The sequence below is a fragment of the Tripterygium wilfordii genome, chromosome 4, assembly GCF_013401445.1.
Source record: "Tripterygium wilfordii isolate XIE 37 chromosome 4, ASM1340144v1, whole genome shotgun sequence".
NCBI lineage: Eukaryota > Viridiplantae > Streptophyta > Magnoliopsida > Celastrales > Celastraceae > Tripterygium > Tripterygium wilfordii.
In genome coordinates, this window is record NC_052235.1 from 2,238,137 (window position 1) to 2,260,770 (window position 22,634).

The 22,634-nt window shown below is 37.9% G+C and overlaps 3 protein-coding genes and 1 non-coding gene across 5 annotated transcripts; 3 read left to right on the forward strand and 1 right to left on the reverse strand.

Moving 5' to 3' along the window:
- The first annotated feature begins 744 nt into the window (after positions 1–744).
- Positions 745–21,944, forward strand: LOC119997927 (DNA cross-link repair 1A protein). 2 transcript variants are annotated; one of them, XM_038845163.1, is made up of 12 exons: positions 745–795; positions 16,658–17,413; positions 17,637–17,831; positions 18,144–18,264; positions 18,394–18,551; positions 18,630–18,693; positions 19,156–19,373; positions 19,470–19,583; positions 20,019–20,124; positions 20,246–20,457; positions 20,900–21,003; positions 21,415–21,944. In XM_038845163.1, exons 2-12 carry the CDS (start codon positions 16,679–16,681, stop codon positions 21,557–21,559), a joined length of 2,172 nt encoding a protein of 723 aa, XP_038701091.1. In that variant the 5' UTR covers positions 745–795; positions 16,658–16,678; the 3' UTR covers positions 21,560–21,944. The 2 variants fall into 2 exon arrangements, with proteins under 2 accessions (XP_038701091.1, XP_038701090.1); XM_038845162.1 differs by having other exon boundaries at positions 18,144–18,551.
- On the reverse strand, positions 3,002–5,413 carry LOC119996321 (protein FAR1-RELATED SEQUENCE 5-like). Its single transcript, XM_038842911.1, has 3 exons — positions 3,525–5,413; positions 3,135–3,414; positions 3,002–3,049 (listed from the first exon to the last, which is right to left on the reverse strand). Exons 1-3 carry the CDS (start codon positions 5,411–5,413, stop codon positions 3,002–3,004), a joined length of 2,217 nt encoding a protein of 738 aa, XP_038698839.1.
- LOC119996322 lies at positions 12,838–15,109 on the forward strand. The gene is made up of 10 exons (XM_038842912.1): positions 12,838–13,142; positions 13,222–13,311; positions 13,401–13,486; positions 13,609–13,693; positions 13,775–13,864; positions 13,971–14,060; positions 14,166–14,297; positions 14,420–14,538; positions 14,629–14,692; positions 14,806–15,109. Exons 1-10 carry the CDS (start codon positions 12,864–12,866, stop codon positions 15,034–15,036), a joined length of 1,266 nt encoding a protein of 421 aa, XP_038698840.1. The 5' UTR covers positions 12,838–12,863; the 3' UTR covers positions 15,037–15,109.
- A 310-nt stretch (positions 21,945–22,254) lies between the features above and the next one.
- Positions 22,255–22,336, forward strand: TRNAS-AGA. The gene has a single exon. It is a non-coding gene; the product is annotated as a tRNA-Ser (tRNA).
- Positions 22,337–22,634: the final 298 nt, after the last annotated feature.

Here is a 22,634-nt window from a genome sequence, read left to right on the forward strand (position 1 = left end):
TATTGGGGCTGATAATTCATCTATTCCCACAGCAATAAAATTCACGTTCAAGTCTAGACGTTGATAATTTATTCAGATCATCTTTGCTCTTGACTAGTAAGTCATCAATCTTATCTAGTTGTTGTTGGATTAGGGTAAACTGTTGTAGAATCTCCATGCGAAACGCTTGAAGGTTGGCTTTGATACGATTCTAGTTAGAACCCAACGCTTGAAGGTTGGCTTTGATACGATTCTAGTTAGAACCCATGACGAGTTCTCTCAATGCGAAACGCTTGAAGGTTGGCTTTGATACGATTCTTGTTAGAACCCATGACGAGTTCTCTCAATGAAAACACCAATGATGAATACCTGCCACACGGGATGGGGGCCCAAGTCTAGCATCACAAGTTTGGGCCTAACTCTCTATTGAAAACCCAGGTTGACAATAGGAGGTTTGTCCTCCCTTATAAGCTAGACTCCAAACCCACCATCTTCCGATATGAGATTCTCATCACAGAGATAAGACAACTAGCGGGATTGATTTTGAATTTCTTTCCTAATTTTCGTTGACGCGCAAATGGGACAATACCTAAAATTTGGGTATGAAAACACAGTCGTTGGATGAATATAATTCAATCCAACGGCCATAAATTTGTAAATTAAGGTTTGGTGTGTGCTACGAAAGACAGATACGTCATCGTCTTGAAGTCGTGTGAATAATTAAAGTTTCCTTTCCCTCCCTCTCCCTCCTGTTCGTCTTCCCAATTTTTCACACCAACGCACATATATATTGATTCTTCAATCAAAGACAAGCAGATACGGGACCGTCTTAGGTCCATCCTCTTTAGGTCCACCCTCAGTCCACTCCCGTTAAACATCGTACGATTTAAAAAATAAACTTTGGCCGTTAGATCTGTCTAACAAAAACAACCCCATTTGACCCTATTTAATTAAATCAAATAAATCAAAAATAAAACCAAAAGACACATACACCCTAGGAGAATATTAGACGGACTTCTTCTTCTACACGGAGTTTGACTTCACCCACCCGCATAGCCCTCCCCGATGTCACGAAGTCGACGATTCGACCCGATATCGTCAACTTCGTCCACTCCAAAATCTCGAAGAATAAGAGGCAACCCTATGCTGTCTCTGAGCGTGCCGGCCACCAAACCTCAGCTGAGTCATGGGGAATAGATAGAGTCGTCTCAACTCTCATGTATTCCTCGTGTTTCTGGCGGTGGTACCCACAGAGAGCTGCTATCAAGGTTCTCAAGCAGATCTCTCCATCCTTGATTTTGTTTAGGATTTCATGTCTCATCTGTCAATAATTCTTTGGCGTGTTATTCAGGTTGTCAAGGATGTGGGGTTTGAACTACCACCATCTGGGCAATATGTAATTGGAACATATGCCCACTACGGAGAACCATAGGGAGGAAAGCAACGAGGGTTTTGCCAAGGTACTACTGGGAATTAATTGATTGCTATATCGAACGTCTCTTTTTCGTCTTTTTTTTTTCATGCTTGAATTTCTCAGAATACATTTCTGAAGTAATTTTATTATTGTTCTGAAGGTTGCAGAGTCTCTTGGTCATACAGTCCTTCGGTGGCGAGTAGTGCCAACTGATAACACTAGATTGGGAAATTCTGCTTTGCAAACTGAATCTTTTATTGAGCAAGTCCGTGTATTAGCTAGAAAATATTTATAGAAGCTTCACTATTTGGGTTAATGCACGGGATCTTCTGCCATTCAACTTTCAAAGCTTCAAACATTGGTTTCGTGGAGGCTTCAGTATGTGGGATTGTGAAGATTAGTGTTTAAATTCTATGCTGATTAGATATGCGTCAGGCTTGTGAATCATGCTAGAATATGTGCTCCTCAAGTCCATTGTAGTTTCGAATAGCCTATTATATGGCAGTTGAGGGAGACCTTGCATATCTGTTGTACCTTGATTTTCAAATGTTTCAGCAGCAGATGGTAAAGATTCGTGCGGATGGATTCACAACAGAGTGACAAAATTAAGATGATGTTCATATTGCTTACGTTGCAGAATGTGTAAACTTTACTGTCAATTGCTCCTCTTTGTTAATCACCAAAAGAGGATCAACTATTATGTGTCAAAAACTTCTGTTTACTAATCTTGTTTAAATTAGAATGGTTGTTTACATGTGATTCTTTATTTTGGTGTGCAATTTCTTCACTATCCTTATGTTCCCTAACCCCTGAAGCCCTTGGTTTTTTTTTGTCGATGATGATGATGGCTACGGCAACGATGGGGAAAGATGAGATCCTAGCTTGTTTTTAACCCACTCAATCGTCTTTTTTGCTTTCCTTGAGTTAGTACGATCAATTGATCTGTGTGTCACAACAGGACCTATCTTATTCATCGGAACTGATTTACTAGGTACTGTTCTCTGAGCCACTATCACTTGTCACCTAATTCCTCACCTAAGCAGCAGCTTTTGCAATTGTTGGATGTAAATATCTTCAGAAGTCCATTCCCAATCACCCAATTCCACATTCCCTCAATTTATTTTACCCAAGTCCAGTTTGCTCAAAAAGGGCAAGTTTTTAACCATGTAAACTCTCCCAAAGACAGCCAAATGATATTAGAAAAAAAGCTACATCAAAACAAGGGTCCAGTTTGCACAAAAAGGGCAAGTTTTTAGCCATGCAGACTCCCCCAAAGACAACCAAATGATACTAGAAAAAAGCTACATCAAAACAAGGTTTTACAGTAAGGGAGTTCTTTGACAAGTAATATGCTTTACATTTAACCATTATACCTATAATTAACTCCTATGATCATGCAAAGCTATTCCCATTGAATTCTGACTTTCACACCCATTCTTTCGAGCTCCATGATTTAAGCAATTGGTATCAATCAAAGGAGAACTTCTTTGAATTGATCTTGACACTTGGGGCCCATGTTGACAAGTCCAGTGTTTGTTATTGTATGCCCGGCATCAGCATTTGCACGTATTATTTCTTCAGTTGGCATCAATAACACCCAACCAGATTCTAAAGCTCGACTGAGTCATGAGAGGAAGCTGGCCAATTATGTAATCCCTGCAAAATAAGCGCATCTATAAGTGACAAATTGAAATTATACAACATGTTCTATTATAACCAAGTAACATCGACATTCATTTACATAATTCACCGAGCTCAAGTTTGGATCACGTGAGGTGGATGGTTGCGCCGTATCCCCCGTGATGGCACCATCTTCTCTAACATTTCCTGTTATTATCGATGGACAACGCCTTTTATCATGACCAGTCGCCTTGCAAATAGAGCATTTGCGCAATGTGCTTTGAGTGGCCCGAGTAGTGGTGGATCGCTGTGGACGCACTGTTATTGCTGGGTCCCTGATTGTAGGAACCTCTGTTCCTTCCACATTTGTCTGATCGGTTGTGCTGGTTCGCTCGCGGTACCTGGCATAAACATTGTTCAAATTATATTCAATTAAATTGTCTTCCTACAAAATAGTAATAAAGTAAACAGTGACTACATAATGTCTAACCCGAGTACCCAAGTTCCTTACTTGTCGGCCATGTTTAACATTGTTATTTTTGCCTCATTGAAACTTTCCACTGTCCGGCTAGCCAAACGAAATGCCATGTTCCCAAACGAAGTTAACGCCCCATACCTCACCTTGATGGCAAGTTCAAGCGGAATTGAATTATTCCCTCCATCTGGTGCCATCTCTTTGGCACGCCTAGTCCATCTCTTGAGTATCAAACATGGTGGAAACTCTCCGACGTCCCTCTGGATCAGTACGTGTATCAAGTGACGACACGCATAACCGTTTGTTTCGAAGAACAAGCATGAGCACTTAAGTTCTCCATTGTGTTCATTGACAGTTACCACATGATTGCGACCCCTGCATCTATACCTCGATAGCGTGTACACACGCGTGTGACCAACCACTGTATCGGACACAGTTATTACACCGTGCGATAGGGCCATCTGAAATTTTACCTTCCTATACATGACCCGTGTGTATATTGATGCAGCATTAGAATCCAACGGTGACAAAGGTCCTACTGTTAATGGTGTACTATGTAAGGTTTCGTGCTCTGCCTCAGCGTCACCATCCCTTATAGTTGCGAACTCCGAGTCAAATTTCTCCACAAGATTGTATATATGTAATCGCTTTCCCATAAATTTATGACGATGAGCATTAATTGACTCGCACCGTTGCGTCGTCCTTTGGCCAGCAAAAAAATGTCCCAAAAGATATGCATCACACCACATTCGACGTTGATCGTATAAGTATTCCTGTGCCCATGGATTTCCAACTATCTCATGTCTTTCAAGCAGCTCATGCCAAGCAGTGTCGAATGTTTCTGGTTCCTTATGACGGAACAATGATTTCACTTCATTTGGGAAATTCCCCCTGTGTATATTAGCCGAACAATTTCTTTCCAAATGCCACTCGCAAAGTCTATGACGGGCATTGGGTAGTTTCGCTCGGATTGCTGCTGCCATTGCCTTGCATCCGTCCGTTATCACAGAGACCGGCATCTTGTTCCCCATTGCTCGGAGAAAGGTGTCTAAGAGCCACATATACGTTGTTGTTGTTTCATCGATTAGTATCGAACATCCAAAGAAACATGTTCGATGGTGATTGTTTACACCTATCAATATCACAAGTGGTCTATTGTAGAGATTAGTCTTGTATGTCGCATCGAATGCTAATACATCCCCAAAACACGCATAATCAAAACGACATGATGTGTCACACCAGAACAAATTTTTGAGCCGTCCATCTTCATCACATGTGTGTTCATGGAAACAACCATCGTCATTTGTTTTCTTCAAATCTAGAAAGGCCAGTGCTCGTTGTGCATCGCCGGTTGAAATTTGTGTCCTAGTATGCTCCTGCATTGCGTTGTACATGTCTCTACGCGTGAACCCGACATTCTCTACTCCTCCAGCCTGTCTGGACATGTATTGCATTATGTGAGTTGGTCGTATGTTCGACGCGCGCATCGCCATCATCTGGGCCATATCACCTTCAGTTACAGTCCTATGTGAGGCAAGGAACCGCACAAAGTCTGGCTGCGTAAGCGGGTGATTGTGCTCCGGCACAAACATTGAGACAACCCATTTTGCTATGGTCAGATCAAAAACTATCCGCATTCTTACAAGGCATCTGCATCTTGTCTCGTCTCTGCAGCGGCGTTTGTTAGGTGCTAGTTCTGGCTGCACAAACCTCCTCTTACCCTCTTTGCTACAACACCATTCCTTCATTCTAACCTCTCCATTTCGTCGCCTTGATACTTTTTGTGCCCTTGTACTGAAACCTACAGCCGCCGCGTATGCATTGTAGAAATTGTACGCCATTTCAATAGTGTCAAAACTCATGCCCACTACATCTTTCGGTTGCAGTGAGCGTGCATCTTCCAGGCCAGCCGGATAACCATCCATGGTAGACTCGTAATTGTTGGTTCTTGCCAGGGAAGCAATTTAGATATGATGGTAACTTTTGCATTGAAGAAATGGGCGGGAAAACTAAAATGTTCTACCGCCAAATGAATACACTCACAATTAAAATAAGACATCTTCCTGCCATGAAATCACTTTTTAAAGGATGAGCAAAAGCTTTACTACGGTTTAATGGGAATTTGGGCTTCGAGAATGAAAATTATTATTCCATGTGGCATGTGTCCAAGTCCAACAATTTATATTATTAATAAAAATATTATGCTTAAAATTAGCTTTAATAAAATTATATTTATCAAATTAAAGTTTGATTAACACATATCATTCGTTTTGCATCCTCAAATGTTGTGCACACGGTTTACGACCCAGTAATTCTCCAAGTGGGTTAACCAAATCAGTTACCATTCCATTCACTATTGATTATCAGTTTTGACCTCTCAAAAAAAAATATCATTTTTGGGAATCACTAAAGATTAGATTTTTATTACCAAACATATTAAATTTGGAGTTGGTCAGTGGTTAACTTGCAAATTAGCTAACCACGACCACGTGTAACGATCATGTACTAAAACCATCCAAGTGAATGAGCTGATGGTATAAAAAACACAAGACAAATGATTTATTTACATGTTTATTTAGTCTACTAATCAACAAATGTAAAAGCAATCTTAGTTATTTCACACCTTAACATGTAGTTAGTCATACTTAAACATCATAACTATTCATTTGTAGGTCTAGCGATTAATTTTTAATACATATATTATCTATTAGTGGAATTTAAATTCGGGTATGTGTCCTAATACAATAAGAGGGTTTTTGGTTCGTAATTGTGTGAGATGAGCATGAGATAAGAAGGAGATGAGTGTTCATGTTTGTTATAAAATATAGAGAGTGCATGAGTGTGAACTTAAAAAGCGGGTACATAAGTAAAATATAGATACTTCTTTATTTGCATTAATAATCTAGAAAGATCACCAAATCCTTTCAATTAATTAAATCTATCATGTTATTTATTATATTTGCAATGTATGTTTCTAAATGATACTCAAGAGTCGTGCACATTTCTTCAACAGTAGATAGTGTTGTCTATGCATTGGAGGTCTCAAGTATACCCATTGAGGGCTCATTTTATTGTTTTATATATAAGGAAAAAAAATTCATTGGGGGCCTAGGCCACCAGTGATTTCTAAGTGGCTCCGCCACTGACATTAATAGTATAATTTTCATATTATTTTTTTCCCTTTTAGAAAATAAAACAATAATCTATAACAAGTGTAAAAGAATTTTGTACATATCACAACTCATTCTTCCTCGTTAAGAATATTCAAACTCACAAAAAATAATGAATTTGGTTATTCTCCACAAGGGATAATAGAGGGTGGAGTGCGTTTGAGATTCCACCCTCCAATACTCAACAAAACAAGAGACTATAATAATCTCACACTCATCACACCTTCATCCCCTGAAAATGTCAACAAAATGCCCCGTAAGAATGTTATAATGGACGTGGCATGGTGAAAAACGCAGTTTTTATAATAATATCCTAACATCCCGATTGTTAGGATCACAAGAGATCTCATGTGGAAGGACGAATGAGAATAGAGGTTGCATGTATAAAAAAAAATGTACACCTGAATTTGTTACATATGATAGACGTTGATATACTTAATGATAATGTATAACAAAAGTCGTTTTAATTAAATGATGGTTTAATGGCATTGGTAATTGGAATAGCACACAAATATGGTATTGGGTTTCCTAAAATTTTTAACGCTTTCCCTTATAGTAATATTGGGTAGCCCATATAGTGGTAGCTCATGGGTGTCAAAGTCTCTTAAACAAAATTTTAAAACGTTTTAACTCTCAAAATACATGTCATTTTCGACACCCTTATTGGTAATCATGTAACCATTACATTATTGCATTAAATAGCTATTAACTTATTATCTAAGATTCTAAATTGTTTTTTAGTTAAAGAACTATCCTAAATTCCTGGTCTCATTCATAAAAAAATTGTACGTGTAATTGTCAAGTCAATCCATATTTTTTTATTAAATATTAAACTACAACAAATTATATTATTTTCCTAATGCATGGATAGCTTATGGAATTTTATTAACGATACTTGTAAAAGTAGCTTCTCTATAACGAAAAGATTATCTTGAATACTCTCTCCGTCCCATTTTAATTGTCCCTTTCAATTTTACACACAGTTTAAGAAAGTGCATTACTCCCCTTAAATTTGACATTTATACCCTCATTTATTGAGTTGATTGTTGAACTCTTCTAGCTTTTCAATTTCAGGATATATAAGGGTAAGATGAGAAAAATGGATGAAATTAATTTTAATTAATTGAAATGGACAATTCATTTTGGGACATCCCAAAAAAGAATAGAGGACAATTAAAATGTGACGGAGGGAGTAGAATTCTAAGGTGCTAATTTATTGCATTAATAGCTAACTTATTGACCACTAATTCCTCCACTAATATAGTTATTGTAATCACCTCAAATTGGCTTAGTCTACTCTTTCCTCCACTAATATTAAAGTCAGTCAACATTATTCTGGTAATTAATAGATTATAAACTCAATCATACTAAATGTCTAAATAATTGACATTAATGTAGATTAGAATATATGTAAAGAATCTTCAATATATTTACTAAACAAATTAGGCTAAATCACAAGCATACATGTATATATACTAGCTGTGATACGTGGCATAGGAAGGGGAGTCAATAATGTTGGTTAAGTTAAGTTGAATTAGCCGTAATGCATTGCAATCAAAATTGCATTCGGTGTGTACTTGATTTATTTCACAGCCACACATGAAATAAGTCAAAGATCTTATGAAAATTAGGACTCTAATCTCATCCATCCATTTTACATGGAGGGCTGAGATTTCCCATTACCATTTTAACTCTCAGTAAAATTGGAGAGTTTGCTTTTGATTGATTGACAAGTATATCGGTGAGTAACTTGCATTTAATACTGCAAGGGGGTCCCATTAGAAGGGGTAGAAAATTGTTTCTTTGAAACGTGTGGTCAGAGGTATAATGATTTAAGGGTTTAGTCGTCTTTAAGAACTACGTTTGTTTTTTTTTGTTTTTATTTTGTATTTTATTCAGACTGATTTGAAATATCAATTGATTGACATCCCACTAGGACTGCATTTAATTTTGCATCGTGAAATCCTCTAAAGGAAAGCTCCGGGAAGAAGTTGAAATACTACCAAAATTTGTTCTGAAGCACATATTCTCTCTCTTTCATCTAGACCAGATGGTGAAGAAAAAGCCAACCCTCAGGGAAGAGGTCACCTGCATGAGGGGAGAAGTGAAAGATCTGAAGGATGGAATGGACGTCATTTTGAATGATATTGCCAAACGTGCTGCCAAGCGTGTTGCTAAACGCGTTGCGAAGCGGGCAGATGAAGCTTATGCTGTAAAGAAGAGGACGACTATGAGGGAGACGAATAAGGCTCTAGGGGCTGAGTTGATGACGATGAACACTAAAGCGAAAGGGAAGCAAGTAGCTAAGAACAGTAAAGTAAGTGAGCGACATTCGATTTTCGATAAATTTATTATCTCATACTAATAAATGCGGAACACAATAACGTCAACAATAAATACATTTTGGTGTTGCAGATGACAATAATTGAGATGGAAGATGAAACCACGGCTGACTTGTCCACAGATAGGTCTCCCAATAAGAAGAATACATCATTGCATGCAGAGAAGCACATAAGTGATGGCACGACAGTGGTGAAGGAAAATCCATGGGTAAGGGTAATAAATAGTCAGTGGATTATTTATCAATTATTTTCACTTTATTGCCTTTCCATTTTACTAACAAAATGAAAGATGTGTAGCTTTTTCTCACAGTGAGCATGTCGTACAATTGCACTGGCCACGAGCGGGAGGCAATAACTACTTCGTATGTTTTTGCTCCAGAGTTAAACCCCCAGTAAGGATGGACCTTAACCCAGTGAATAATGTGCTTAGTTGGATGTATTGTAAACTAATTTTTGAACTCCATGCAGCCAAATTCTAATAAAAATGTATGATTGGAATCTGACGAGAAGAGAAATCAGTTGCCTTGCTCAGGGGAAGGTAATTACTGAGAAGGTGAGTAACATGTGTAACATCCTAACCACTGTTAAGTGTAGTTTAAAGCAAGTTCCCATGTATGTTCTTTCCCTGTTTAAGGTTGTGGACGTCGCAACATCGGTGTATGGTTCTGAATTCTCATGGTCAAATGATGCGATTGGATGGTGTTATATGCCATCTACATTTGCGGTTAGTACTGTTTTAGTTTACAATTGATTAGTTAATGGGTTGAAGAAACATTGTTTACTACTCATTATGTTGATTTCAGGACACGATTTTGAAAGACGATACAAATTCTATCTTAGCACGATTTGTTGTTGAATATGGAGAGGAGCGAAGAAGTAAAGTCACCCCTTCGGCCTGCTCATATGTAAGTAATGTGCATGAACAAATCACTATGAATATTAAATCAAGTTTTGATATGATGTCACAAAGTGTTAGATTCATGATCGGTTGTTGAAAAATATTATATGTAGATGTATGTGCCTATGCGTGACGGTGATCATTGGTATGTTGTGATGATTGACTTGAGCTTGAAGAAGGTTTTCATCTTTGATGGCATTCCCACTACTGATGACATTGACCAGAGGACTGAGGATGTGAAGAGTGTGGTAAGTACCCATTGTGTTCATTGCATCCTTGCAAATAATATAACCTTGTAATAAAAATAAAAATTAACTTTATATTTACAGCTTGTATTCTGCGATTCAATGTTTGCGCATCCTTTGTTCCCTCGAAACCCACTAATTGAGGAGGGCGAGAAAATATCATCTTTTCCTATCAGTCGACCTCCAGTACCCAAACTGTACTTCAGGTGAAGCTATGTGACCTATTGAGTATTTATTATATGCACTTCTATTTGTGTGAAAAGCATGTATAATTAGATCTACTGGTTGTACGCAGGGAGGATTCTGGGGTATTCATATTGCGCATAATGAAGAGTCGCTCTAGGGCATGGGAATGTTGTGTGAGTATCAAAAAATTAAGCAATGCCAATTGATGAATGTTGACCATCCAATACCGGATCAATCGTTTAACGATTATCTATTTTATTTTTTTTTCCAGAGTATTAGCTCGTCAACCAGAACAAAAATCCTGATGCAGATGCTCTATCATTTATCCAATTACATGACTAATGATCTGTACGATTTAGCCCATGCATGGTACAAGAAGAATTGTTAGCTACTGAAGGGAAGAGAGGCAGAGTCGTCCAATACTAGTGCCGACCATCGTTGATGTTCTATGTATTTAAGAAATCATTGTTATGTGTTATTTTTGTTATCCTATAAAGTAGGCCGGAACAAGCGTCACTTGTGAACTGCTTAGCTTGTTTTATGCAAACAATTGGGTAGGTGTTTGTATTTGCACATGTGACCTGGGTGTGCATATGTTGTTTTGATTGTACATGATCACATGTACTTGCTCTTCTTTGTAATCAAAACATTATGGAGTATTAAGGTTACTGATGTCTCTCCTTAATTATAGCTGTACCATTAGTAACTGAGGATATGTACACACTAAGGGCATCTCCAACCATGGGTTGGAAATTAGGGATGTAATTTAAATTTTGCATGCATGAATAGTTGTTTTTTGGGGTTGGAAATTTTTTTGATTGCAATGGGGAATTGTATAATGGAGATGCAATTTAATATTTAAGATTAAAGCCCAAATTGAAGGCCCATTGTAATTCTAGTCTGATACTATTTATACTTGTTAAATGAATTAGAATGTCTGAAATTTTTAATTTCATCCCGTCCATTTTGTGTGTATATATATATATATATATACATGGGTTTGGGTCTTTTGAAAAAACTAGAGAGAGATAGAGAGATGAGTCTTTTAATCAAAACATTATCATAAACAAAACAGTATCACATACAAAACAGTATCTCACAAAACAGTATCATAAACAAAACAGTATCACATACAAAACAGTATCTCACAAAACAGTATCATATACAAAACAGTATCACATACAAAACAGTATCTCACAAAACAGTATCATAAACAAAACAGTATCACATACAAAACAGTATCTCACAAAACAGTATCATAAACAAAACAGTATCACATACAAAACAGTATCTCACAAAACAGTATCATATACAAAACAGTATCACATACAAAACAATATCTCATACAAAACAGTATCACATTTGCATCCCAAGGAAAAGAGATGGATATTTGGCACCTGAAGCCCACGGGTTGCATAATGCAACCCCATTTACAACCTGGGTTGGAGCCCTATTTTTTGGGATTGGGTTTGTATAATGGTAATTGGGTCTTTTACAACCCCATTTACAAACTGGGTTGGAGATGGTCCTAGCGTAACCATATATACACACTGTCAACCATAATCTTAGGTATGAAATTATGGAATGAAATCAGTTTTAACCATATATCACCTCAAATTGGCTTAGTCTCCTCCTTCTTTCCAACTCCTAGAATCACGTCAATAGCAAAAGTCCACTAGTCCACATTAACCATCTTGATCAATCACAAGATTCAATGTAACCTATGATACTAATAGATATTAAGTCAGTCAACATTATTTTGGTAATTAAACAAATGAGGCTAAATCACAAGCATACATGTATATCTACTAGATGTGAGGCTAAATCACAAGCATACATGTATATTTAGCACTCGTAACTAGTTATTACCACTAATAACAAGTTATTACTTATTACCATACTAGTTATTATGACTAAGAACTATCTAGTATAAAGAATAATGATATATTACCACTAAGAACTGTCTATTATAGTTGCTCAGCAGCTGAATATATTCACATACTCGTGACCCAACATTAATACAGTGCAAGAAACACAAAACATAACTATTAGGCCATTAATACAGTGCAAGAAACCAACCTGATTTTTGACTTATGTCAGTAAGCCGTAATGCGTTCGGTGTGTACTTGATTTAAATCACAACCACACATGTGAAATAAGTCAAAGACGGATGAAAATTAGGACCCTAATCTCATCCATCCATTTTACATGGAGGACTGAGCTTCCCATTACCATTTTAAAACTCTCAATATAATTGGAGAGTTTGCTTTTGATTGATTGACAAGTATATTGGTGAGTGACTTGCATTTAATACTGCAAGGGGGTCCACTAGAAGGGGCAGAAGATTGCTTCTTTGATACGTGTGGTCAGACATATAATAATTATAATTTAAGGGTTTAGCCGGCTTTAGCAATATCGAGAATTGCGTTTGCATTTTTTTTATATTTATTTTGTCTTCTACTCTAAACTGATTGCTTGACATCTCTCTAGGACTGCATTTATTTTTTGCATCGTCAACATACAGAGTTACGAATATGGATGAGCGTACATCTAAGGGAAAGCTCCGGGAAGAATTCAATATTGTCAAAATAGAGATTGCGGAGGTGAAAAAGAAAATGAATTCGATCATGGAAAAAATAGTTGAACAAAGCTCTGACTCAGGTTCTGACTCTGACTCTTCTTACGATTCTGATGATCAATCAGAAGAACCACCGTATAATTCAATAGAGCACGTTTTTAGCTCACCTGTATTGTCCTCCAAAAAGAGATCTTCGTCGGAAGTTCGTCGAGCCGAAGAGGTTAAAACGACCAAGGTATAGTACATCAACTACAATGATGATGAAACATCTGTTTTATGAGTATATTTGATTTAGTGTCGAACCTTGACAACAGTTGGTGTTTAATATGGGCGTGTCATGTGCCGGAGACGACACTCAAGGATTAGACGAGATGAACCCCAAATCATTTTACCAGAAAGAACAGGTAAAGAATTATAATATTCATTGTATTTTGGTAACAATATCAGGGATATGCACGAGCCATACTCATGTACGAGTATCTTTGTTGTGTAGTTGACTCCCACCTGGCGTTGGGATCAATATCGAGTCAAGTCGAAGGTTACTAAAAGCTATGTCTTTAGTGGAGAACTAAAGTCCGAGTAAGTGCTCGATGGAAAATTGCAGAGATAAATAAGTTAGCATATATAATTTTACCTATTGTTTTGTAATTTGAGGGATTTTTCAGATTAGGTATACTTTTGTTGCATGTTTTATTGTACAGCGAAGTGATAATTCAAATGGGACATCATGTGCTGACCAGAATGGATCTGAGTTCTCTGGAAGAGGGACAACACATTACTGATTTGGTCAGTACCAACATAATAAATTACGTAGACATTTTGTTTAAAATTTGTTAGAATGATAAACAATGATGCAATCTAAAATAGGTGGTTGATGCTGCTGTGTGGTTGTATACTGGCGAGGGTGGGTGGGAAGCTAACACAGATGGATGGTCATACATGCCTGTAGTGTTTGCTGTGCGTATGCCTAACTAAACACAAGTTTTCATCTTTGTGTATAGAACCAATTGATTGGCATAGCTGACAAAACACCTTTAACTTCGTTAAACATGGTTCTTTGCAGGAATATATACTAAAGAGATCGACAGAAACTGAGGCGGTTGATCTTAAACGGATGATTAGGGGGACTACTGACCCATGTAGTTGCCATGATGTACGTTTTTAAAAATATCTTTATATTTAATTGTTGATTAACTATATTGGCATGATAATTTTTTTAGAGATAGATTAGAAAGTGATAGTACTGCTTGTGTTGTAGATGTTCATTCCAATGCGTGATGGTCAGCAGTGGTATGTTGTTCTGGTTGAGTTTGAAGACAAGAAAGTGAGAGTATTTGATGCAATGTGGGATGAGGGGGCAACCAAGAGAGATGCAGATGTCAGGAGTGTGGTAATTAAGATTTGTGTGTTTAGAATTATGTGTTTTAATTTATGCATGCATGTTGACCATCGTTTAAAATATGGAAATTTAGATCAATTTTAGTCATGTTAATGTCTGCATCTTCTTTGTAGCTTGCATTCTGTGACGATATGTATGAGAAACGTTATTTCCCTGGAAATGCTTCCAATCGAAAAGTCAAACTAAGTTCTATGCCTATAGAGATATGGCGCCATGCATCCTACGAACACACGTATAGTACCATTCATTAAAGTATTTTATTTTACCATTGTTATATTCTATTGCAAATCATCCACTGTGATTGTTCAATTTGTGGTTGTAGTGAAGATTCTGGTTTGGCTGCATTGAGCATCATAAGGGACCGCACGAAGAGCTGGTGGAACAATGTACTTTCTTATGGGCCCTTTAATTGATCAATGTTATATTGCTATAATGCTATGTGTACAATATTGATTAATTAATTTAATTTAGACACTAATACGTGTGATTTATGTGACAGAGAGTAAACATGCCCACACGAACAAGGGTTCTGATGGATCTTGTGTACTGCTTCGACAATCTCAACAACAATCGGGGTTTCTACGACAGTATGTGCGATTGGTACAAGGCGACCAAGGTCCAAGGTGAGGAACACGTGAAGAAGCGACTGCAAGATGTGTTGGGATTGCCTTCCGTGCTCTTCGGGGAGCCCTCCAAGGAGCCCTCTGAATCTGACTATGATGATTGTTGAACTTAGTTTGGGTGGATGTGAAAATTTGTGGATGTTTATAATTTTCAGTGTTGTTAAAACATGGTTGGTGGAATTCTGGGATGGGCATGCTTTTGTTTTTTGTTATTGTGTCATGCCATTTTGCCATGGCCCGTGGATTGGGTTTGATGACTTGATGGTGTCATGCCATGAATACTTGTGTTTTAAGTTATGAATTTTGGCACGTCCATGTTATGTTAGATAATGATGGATGGTAGTTGCTAAAGTGGTTTATAGATGGATCTAAACTGGATTTTCCTTAAAAAAATCTAAAATGGAATTTCTATTAGTATGATAAAAGAATATTTAAAAATAAAGTGTTAATACAAATCAATTTATAAACCAACACATTGGCGTTTGCTTGACAAAAAAAAAAATAAAACCAACACCTTTAATTATAGCTATACCATTGGCAACTGAGGATATGTACACACTAGTAGCGTAACCATATATACACACTGTCAACCCATAATCTTAGGGATGAAATTATGGAATGAAATAAGTTTTGAGTAATATGGAATGTGGAACTGGAGGAGAAATATATATACACACACTATGAAAGTACTCTGTTATTTGGTTTCACATCCAGAAGCCAAGTTTGACAACTTCATATTGACATCCACTTACATTGTTCTGCATATAATTATGCATGTCCACTGTTAGTTGCATCCCTCTAACAAGAACATTAAGATTCAAGTACGCAAGATCTGATCATGAATTTTATATTGAAATAGTGAGAACCTTTTATCAGTGAATTAGCACATGACATGATACAAAATCCCTCTACTTAAACCTAATAGGCTAATATCCATATTCCCCATGTAATAACAACACTACTCAAATTATATAACCTATACCTGGTAAATTTTGATCCGCAGAAACCAATTCGCTCATTATAAATATTGTATCAACTAGCAATCCAGTTCCAAACTCAGGTTCCTCCACATATTTCCAAAACCTCCACTCTCCCGCATCACAAGCTCCCAGCCCTGCATGCCCCAAGACCTACCAAAACCATTGATCCTCATATCCCCTATCAATAGTTCGAAATACCAAAATTAACTCAAGTACACTTTCCCAACACGCAATTAAAAATCATAAATACCCAATTCATAGCCAATTCAAAGTCGAACTTCTTCAAATTGATCTTCGGTGGGCACAACTCCACGGCTTCGAAGAAGATCCCGGTCTCAGATTCTCCTAGAGTTCAATTGCGTGATTGCGTCGACGGCAAGTCCCAGAGATCGGAATCCACATATGAGTTGTACTTTTCCTCTCCAAATTTGGCGGGAGGGGTTTGCTCCGTGACGAGAAATTCTGAGTCGTTTTGGGGGTTCTTGAGAATCACCACGAGATTGTGCCCGGCCATTTTTTTTAGTTCGTGAAAATTTATCGCTGTAAATACTTTAGACGGCGTCAAATCATCGTTGTAACCCAAAATTGTAATTTCCTATAAAACAATACATACAATCAAAACTCAACTTACTAATACAATCACCTGTGAAAAGTCCATCGTAGCCATCGAAGACACATGGCACTCATTGTAATGGGGTGGACGCTGTCCACTCTTTTTGATGGGGTGGACCTTAGTAAATTCCAGCAGATACCATTGGAGAGGACAAGAATGCCATCGAAAGTCTCCCAATCGCAGCTCGTTTCTCTTTCCTTCAACGATGAAGACGATTTTCAAACTCCTCTCACGCAAACCCCACGCGCTACCAGCACTTCCGCTTCATCTGCCAGACATCGGAGCTCCAGCATCTCACTTACAAATCATCTCAAGCCCTCGGCTAACCTCCACCGTTCATCTAAAACGCCAAAGCGTCTCCGATCCGGCAAGGAGAATGTTGCGCCCACCAATGTCGATGTTTTGGATTTCAAATTCGAAGAAGATTGCAGCTTGGATTCCATACCATCGAGCATTGATTTTACGGCTCGGGATGGAAATTTGGACAATATGGTTGTCGGGGATGATGATGGGAAGAAGGGGTTGGAAATGGATAGAGGTTATTTGAGGAACTCGATTGAGTCCAGACTAATGCAGAGGCAGGAAGTGGATTCTGGTTCAATTACTGGTCAGGGTGGTTTGAGCGAGGATGATACGTTGAGGGATTTTAAAGGAAGTACACAAAATGCAGAGCTCGATGTACTACTCAAGCTATGTGCAGAAGATGATTCCAGTGGTGCTTGCATTGACCAGCAGGAAGACAATTCAGGAGAAAGTGTACGTGATGGTGGTGGCGATAGAGGTCTAGTTCAGTGCCCACTGTGTGGAATTGATATATCAGATTTCAGTGATGAAATGAGACAAGTCCACACCAATGATTGTCTTGACAAAAACGAGAATCAAGCTCAAAATGTAAATCTATCTCATATGCTTATTTGCTCCTCATGATAACTTATCGGAAGACTGAAATTTATGTTTCCCCTCTTTTCTGATAGTTAATGTCTTAGTATGGTACGCTTCCCGCAACTAAGAAATTGTTGCACTAACCATGGGTGTGTTTGTAACTTGTTTTAAAAAATAAAGTTGTGCTTTTGATGTTAACTTATTATACTTATTCAATGTATATTTCCTGCAGGCTGTCCTTCCAGTTGATGTCAAGGCACCTGAGATCCAACAGCAGGTTGTTGATAATTCTGTTGAGTCTCCTCGACAACTAGCTGATGTCTCTCCTACTATTAATTGGCTTCGCAATCTAGGTTTAGAAAGATATGAAGAAGCTTTTGTTCAAGAAGAGATTGATTGGGACACCTTGCAATGGCTGACAGAAGAGGTATTCATGTTAAATCAACAGACAAGTAATTAGTTCTAGTAAGCATAGAGATTCCGGAAAATCTAGGTTTGAGCACCCTATGCTTTGAAATATTATGATATGTTTGTAAAAATCGGTTTGCTCACAATATTCAGTAATCGGGCACAAAACTGGAGGATAGGACAATCTCGTAAAATGAACTATGGAAGTGGGTTGTGGAAATGATTTGATTAGATGTGTGATTTTGCTACCCTCAGCCCTGCTTCTCATCATATCTGCAGTGGGGTATGCTGAAGTATATATCACCCAGTGAACGTTTTCTCTTCTTTGCAGGATCTCCTCAGCTTAGGTATTACTGCACTTGGTCCCAGGAAGAAGATTGTGCATGCTCTTAGTGAGCTTAGAAAAGGATGTGCCCATGCAGTTTGGACTCATATGGATACACATGCCTCTGGTATGTTTGCAGCACCGGGTACTCATGGCGTAGAGAGACACACTGAGGCTTCTGAAGCTATCGCTGACGAAATTAGTAAACAAGCTTCAAACAAGTTGATTACCGATTATTTTCCTGGTTCTGTTACAGATAGGAAGAAAAGTTGCACAACCTCTGGAGAACAGCGCAGGTTAAATAGATGTTCCTCAGACTCTGCTCGTAAGCATGCTGTGAGAAAACCTGCCAAAAATAGAAAGCTTAAAGACATTCCCTCATGGTGTTGCATACCAGGGACACCCTTTAGAGTGGTAATTCATTTTCTTATTTAATTATGATGTTCCTTTTGTTTCCATGTTTGTCAACCTTGTCTTGATTTCACATTGCAGGATGCATTCAAATTTCTCAGAGGAGATTGTTCTCATTGGTTCCTTACCCACTTCCATATGGATCGTACGTAATTGATTCGACCTTGTTTTGGGATTTGAAAGTTATTCAATTAAAAGATGGGTTATCTTTACTTTAAAGTATTCTTGTTTTGCCTTCGCTGGCTTCTATTAAATTTTTTAGCACATTTACTCATTTTTCTGCACCTCAAGGTATGGGTGTGGGTGTGGGTGTGGGTGTATTGTGGCTTTCCTAAGTCACAAGTCTACTCTTCCTTGATGGGTAATTGGGTATATTATTTTCACGTTTTCAATTGTGTTCCTTGTTCTGTACTTGAATATCTGTTCAAACGCACAAAGCTGCTATTGCTGTTGTTCTACTGAAAATTTTTACTTGTTGCATCTGTAGTTTTCTTTCTCAAACAATAATGAGGGAAAGGTCTCATGTTTTATAATCAATGATTTGCTTCTGGCTGGTTTCTGAAACTTCATAATTGTAAGGCTACCTGTTTGGCTTATATCTTTGCAGATTATCAAGGTTTGACAAAGTCTTTCTGTCATGGGAAGATTTACTGTTCGTTGATCACGGCAAGGCTTGTAAATATGAAGATTGGAATCCCTTGGGATAGATTGCAAGTTTTACCCCTCAACCAAAAAATCAGTATTGCTGAAATCAACGTGACATGCTTAGATGCAAACCATTGCCCAGGTGCCATCATAATTCTTTTCGAGCCACGAAATGGTAAGGTGTGCCTCACACACCTTCTTAAGAAATTTTTTCATATTGTGATCTACCTAGTCCATACCAATAGGAAGAATCCTAATTATTTTACAAGCATTTAGGCTGTTCTCCATACCGGGGATTTTCGCTTTTCTGAGGAAATGGCTAGCATGTCTCTTCTGCGTACTTGTCCTGTCGACACTGTCATCCTTGATACCACTTACTGTGATCCCCAGGTAAATCTGCTTATGAATAGCAACATTATCTATCATTCTATCGCAAAATTTTTTTTCATGACAATCTAAGAAGAGCTTAATTTTCATAGCTTGGCTTGTCATAGAATCTTAAAGCTCACGCATTTTTTGCCCTGTTTCAAGGTTACTAAGCAAGAATACTTTTTCCATTATATATTTGGGTTCAAGCCTGTTCCCCTAGCATCATTGATTTATTACACCATATGATATACATTCGTTGTTTGCTTAATTATACAGCTCAATCAACCTGAAAGAGTACTACTTGTAACTTTAATATACTTTATCGCTTGTTGTACACAAGGACGATGAACCACACTGGGATTGAAACATTGCCTAGACTACTACCAGAGCATCTAACTGAAATTTCTTAAGGGTTTGTGTTTATTCTCATGCTGTCATTGTTGTGTTCTCTTGCAGTATGACTTTCCAAAGCAAGAAGCTGTAATACAATTCGTCATTGACGCCATCCAAGCTGAAGCTTTTAATCCTAAAACGCTTTTCTTAATTGGTTCGTATACAATTGGTATGTTCTGTCACTCTTGCTTTTCTTTCCCATACTCTCCCCACCCCCACCCACCCATGCTCTCATGTCATTTCTTACCAAAATTTCCTTCCATTTTTTTCTTTTATATCCTTTCTTACAGGAAAGGAAAGACTGTTCTTGGAGGTTGCTCGTGTCCTTCGTAGAAAAGTTTATGTCCCTGCAGCAAAGTTTCGTCTTCTTGAATGCTTGGGCTTTTCTGAGGAAGACATGCTTTGGTTTACATTAAATGAACTGGAGAGCCACATTCATGTCGTGCCTATGTGGACACTTGCAAGCTTCAAACGACTGAAACATATATCCAATCAATATGTGGTAAGCGGGAAGAAAAAGTTCACCATTTGTCACAGTAAAACTCTCTTTGGAAGTACTGAGTTCAGATTTCTTACTGTACTTCTTGTGGTTCAGACTGTGTCTACAAAAGAATGAGAACTTACTTAATATTTCTTAGCTAATTTAAAGTAATTACTTCAGGCCAAGCAAAAAGTATTCTTTCAGATACATTACAGAATATAACATGATTTTATATCTCTCCTCTTCATCTTGGCTCCCTCGCCCACCAAATCAAAATTTCTGTCCTTTCACATATGCATGTGTTCATCAGTCCAAATCCTTCAAAGGCTGTGGCATTACATAGATGACTTAAAACTATGAATGGACCTTTTTTGGGTTCCTGAACTTATTCATATTGCTAAGCGCCTAAGCCACAGAATGATTATGGCAATGCTCATTTTTTACATGTATGCTCATTGGTCAGAATCGATTCAGTCTAATAGTTGCTTTCTCACCCACCGGATGGACATTTGGTAAAGGAAAGAAGAAGTCTCCCGGGAGAAGGTGGCAACAGGGTACCATGATAAGGTAATTTTTCAATCTCCTTGTAGCTGCTGGTTTTACCACTGATATCCAGATTTGTAGTCATGCCTCGACCTTTTCTAATAATCCTACTTGCTTACACTGTTTGGAACCGAACATTTGCGGGATGCCAATGGTTACAACTTACACTGGAACTTGAAATCATGGCCTCACCCTGTGGCACTTTGTGGACCTTGCCTCACTTTTTCAGTATAATTTCTATTTTCTCGGTATATATCTTATAATTGTGAAATCGAATGTCCGTAGTTTTTTTGGCCGTACCTTGATTTTGTGGCCTCTCAATGTAGAAATTTGTAGACCCTGCATCCACTTCTTTCCGCAGAAATATTCTGTTTTAGCAGTAAATAAAGATACATATTGAACATCTGACTAACTTCAGAATGTCTCTGTTCTTAGGTATGAGGTTCCATATAGTGAACACTGCAGCTTCTCAGAGCTCAGAGAGTTTGTGAAGATGGTCTCTCCTGAAAAGATAATACCCAGTGTGAATAATGATGGACCAGAGTCTGCCGATACTATGGTTTCCCTATTGCTGTCTTAACTGATCAGAAAATGAAATGGAAATCGAGGTCCCTGGTTCTTCTCTATCAGATTTGTGGCTGCCATGCTCTTGAAAATATAGGAAGGAGGGTTGTGGTACTTCCAGCTTTGCCTATGTTATGTTGTTTTCAAAGCTTTCTGCAATTTACAAAAAAAAATATGAAACGTTAGATTACATAAGTCAGTGATAGGAAGTGGAAATTGTTGTAGAAATAGTATTGTCAGAATGAAATTTTGGGCACAAGCCAAAATTCTTGTGTTGAATTATGTAACGGAGTATCCATTGATCTCGAGATATGGAAAGCCTCATTATGCATCGTAATTGTGGGATCTCTAATTGAACCTTCAGGTACATGAGCAGTTTGAAGCTTTTTTGCTTAGGAACACTTTTGATGGAAGCATTATACACAATGTTAGGTCTATTATTTTCTCTGTTATGATCCTTTCAGTAGCACAAGCTATGACCAGGTAAAAAAACATTAGACATTCCCTCTTCGGAAACCAACACATTTCTATATGTTTGTTATGAATCTGTACCCCGCGATGAAGAGAAGAGCTGGCAACTAATGGGCATGTCTTTTAGAACACAGACGGTGAAGGCCTCATTGTTGTCAGAACTGGAACCAAACATAATAATATATATTTAAACATGATATGGGATTTATTTCTTAAGTAACAAAATTCGAACATCCAAGGGTGGACGTGCCGGAGTGGTTATCGGGCATGACTAGAAATCATGTGGGCTCTGCCCGCGCAGGTTCGAATCCTGCCGTTCACGTTTTCATTGTTTCTCCCCTTTACTACATTTTTTTTAATTTAATTTTTAATCCTGTAAGAAGCGCTCTTATTTTCTACCAGTTTTCTTCTACTGGTTTTTGGCTAAAGGAACTTCTATTATTGTTGCTGGGTGCGTTTTGTTCTTCTCTTCTGCGTGCCCTGTTCCCTATATCGCCGGTTGCTTTGGCTGTCTCAAGCAACTTGAGTAAGGCAACATTGGACAACAAGAGCGATAGCTATTACGCAGCATTTCTCAAATTGGCTTTTTAACAAACAGATGGCGCACATATAGTTAAGTT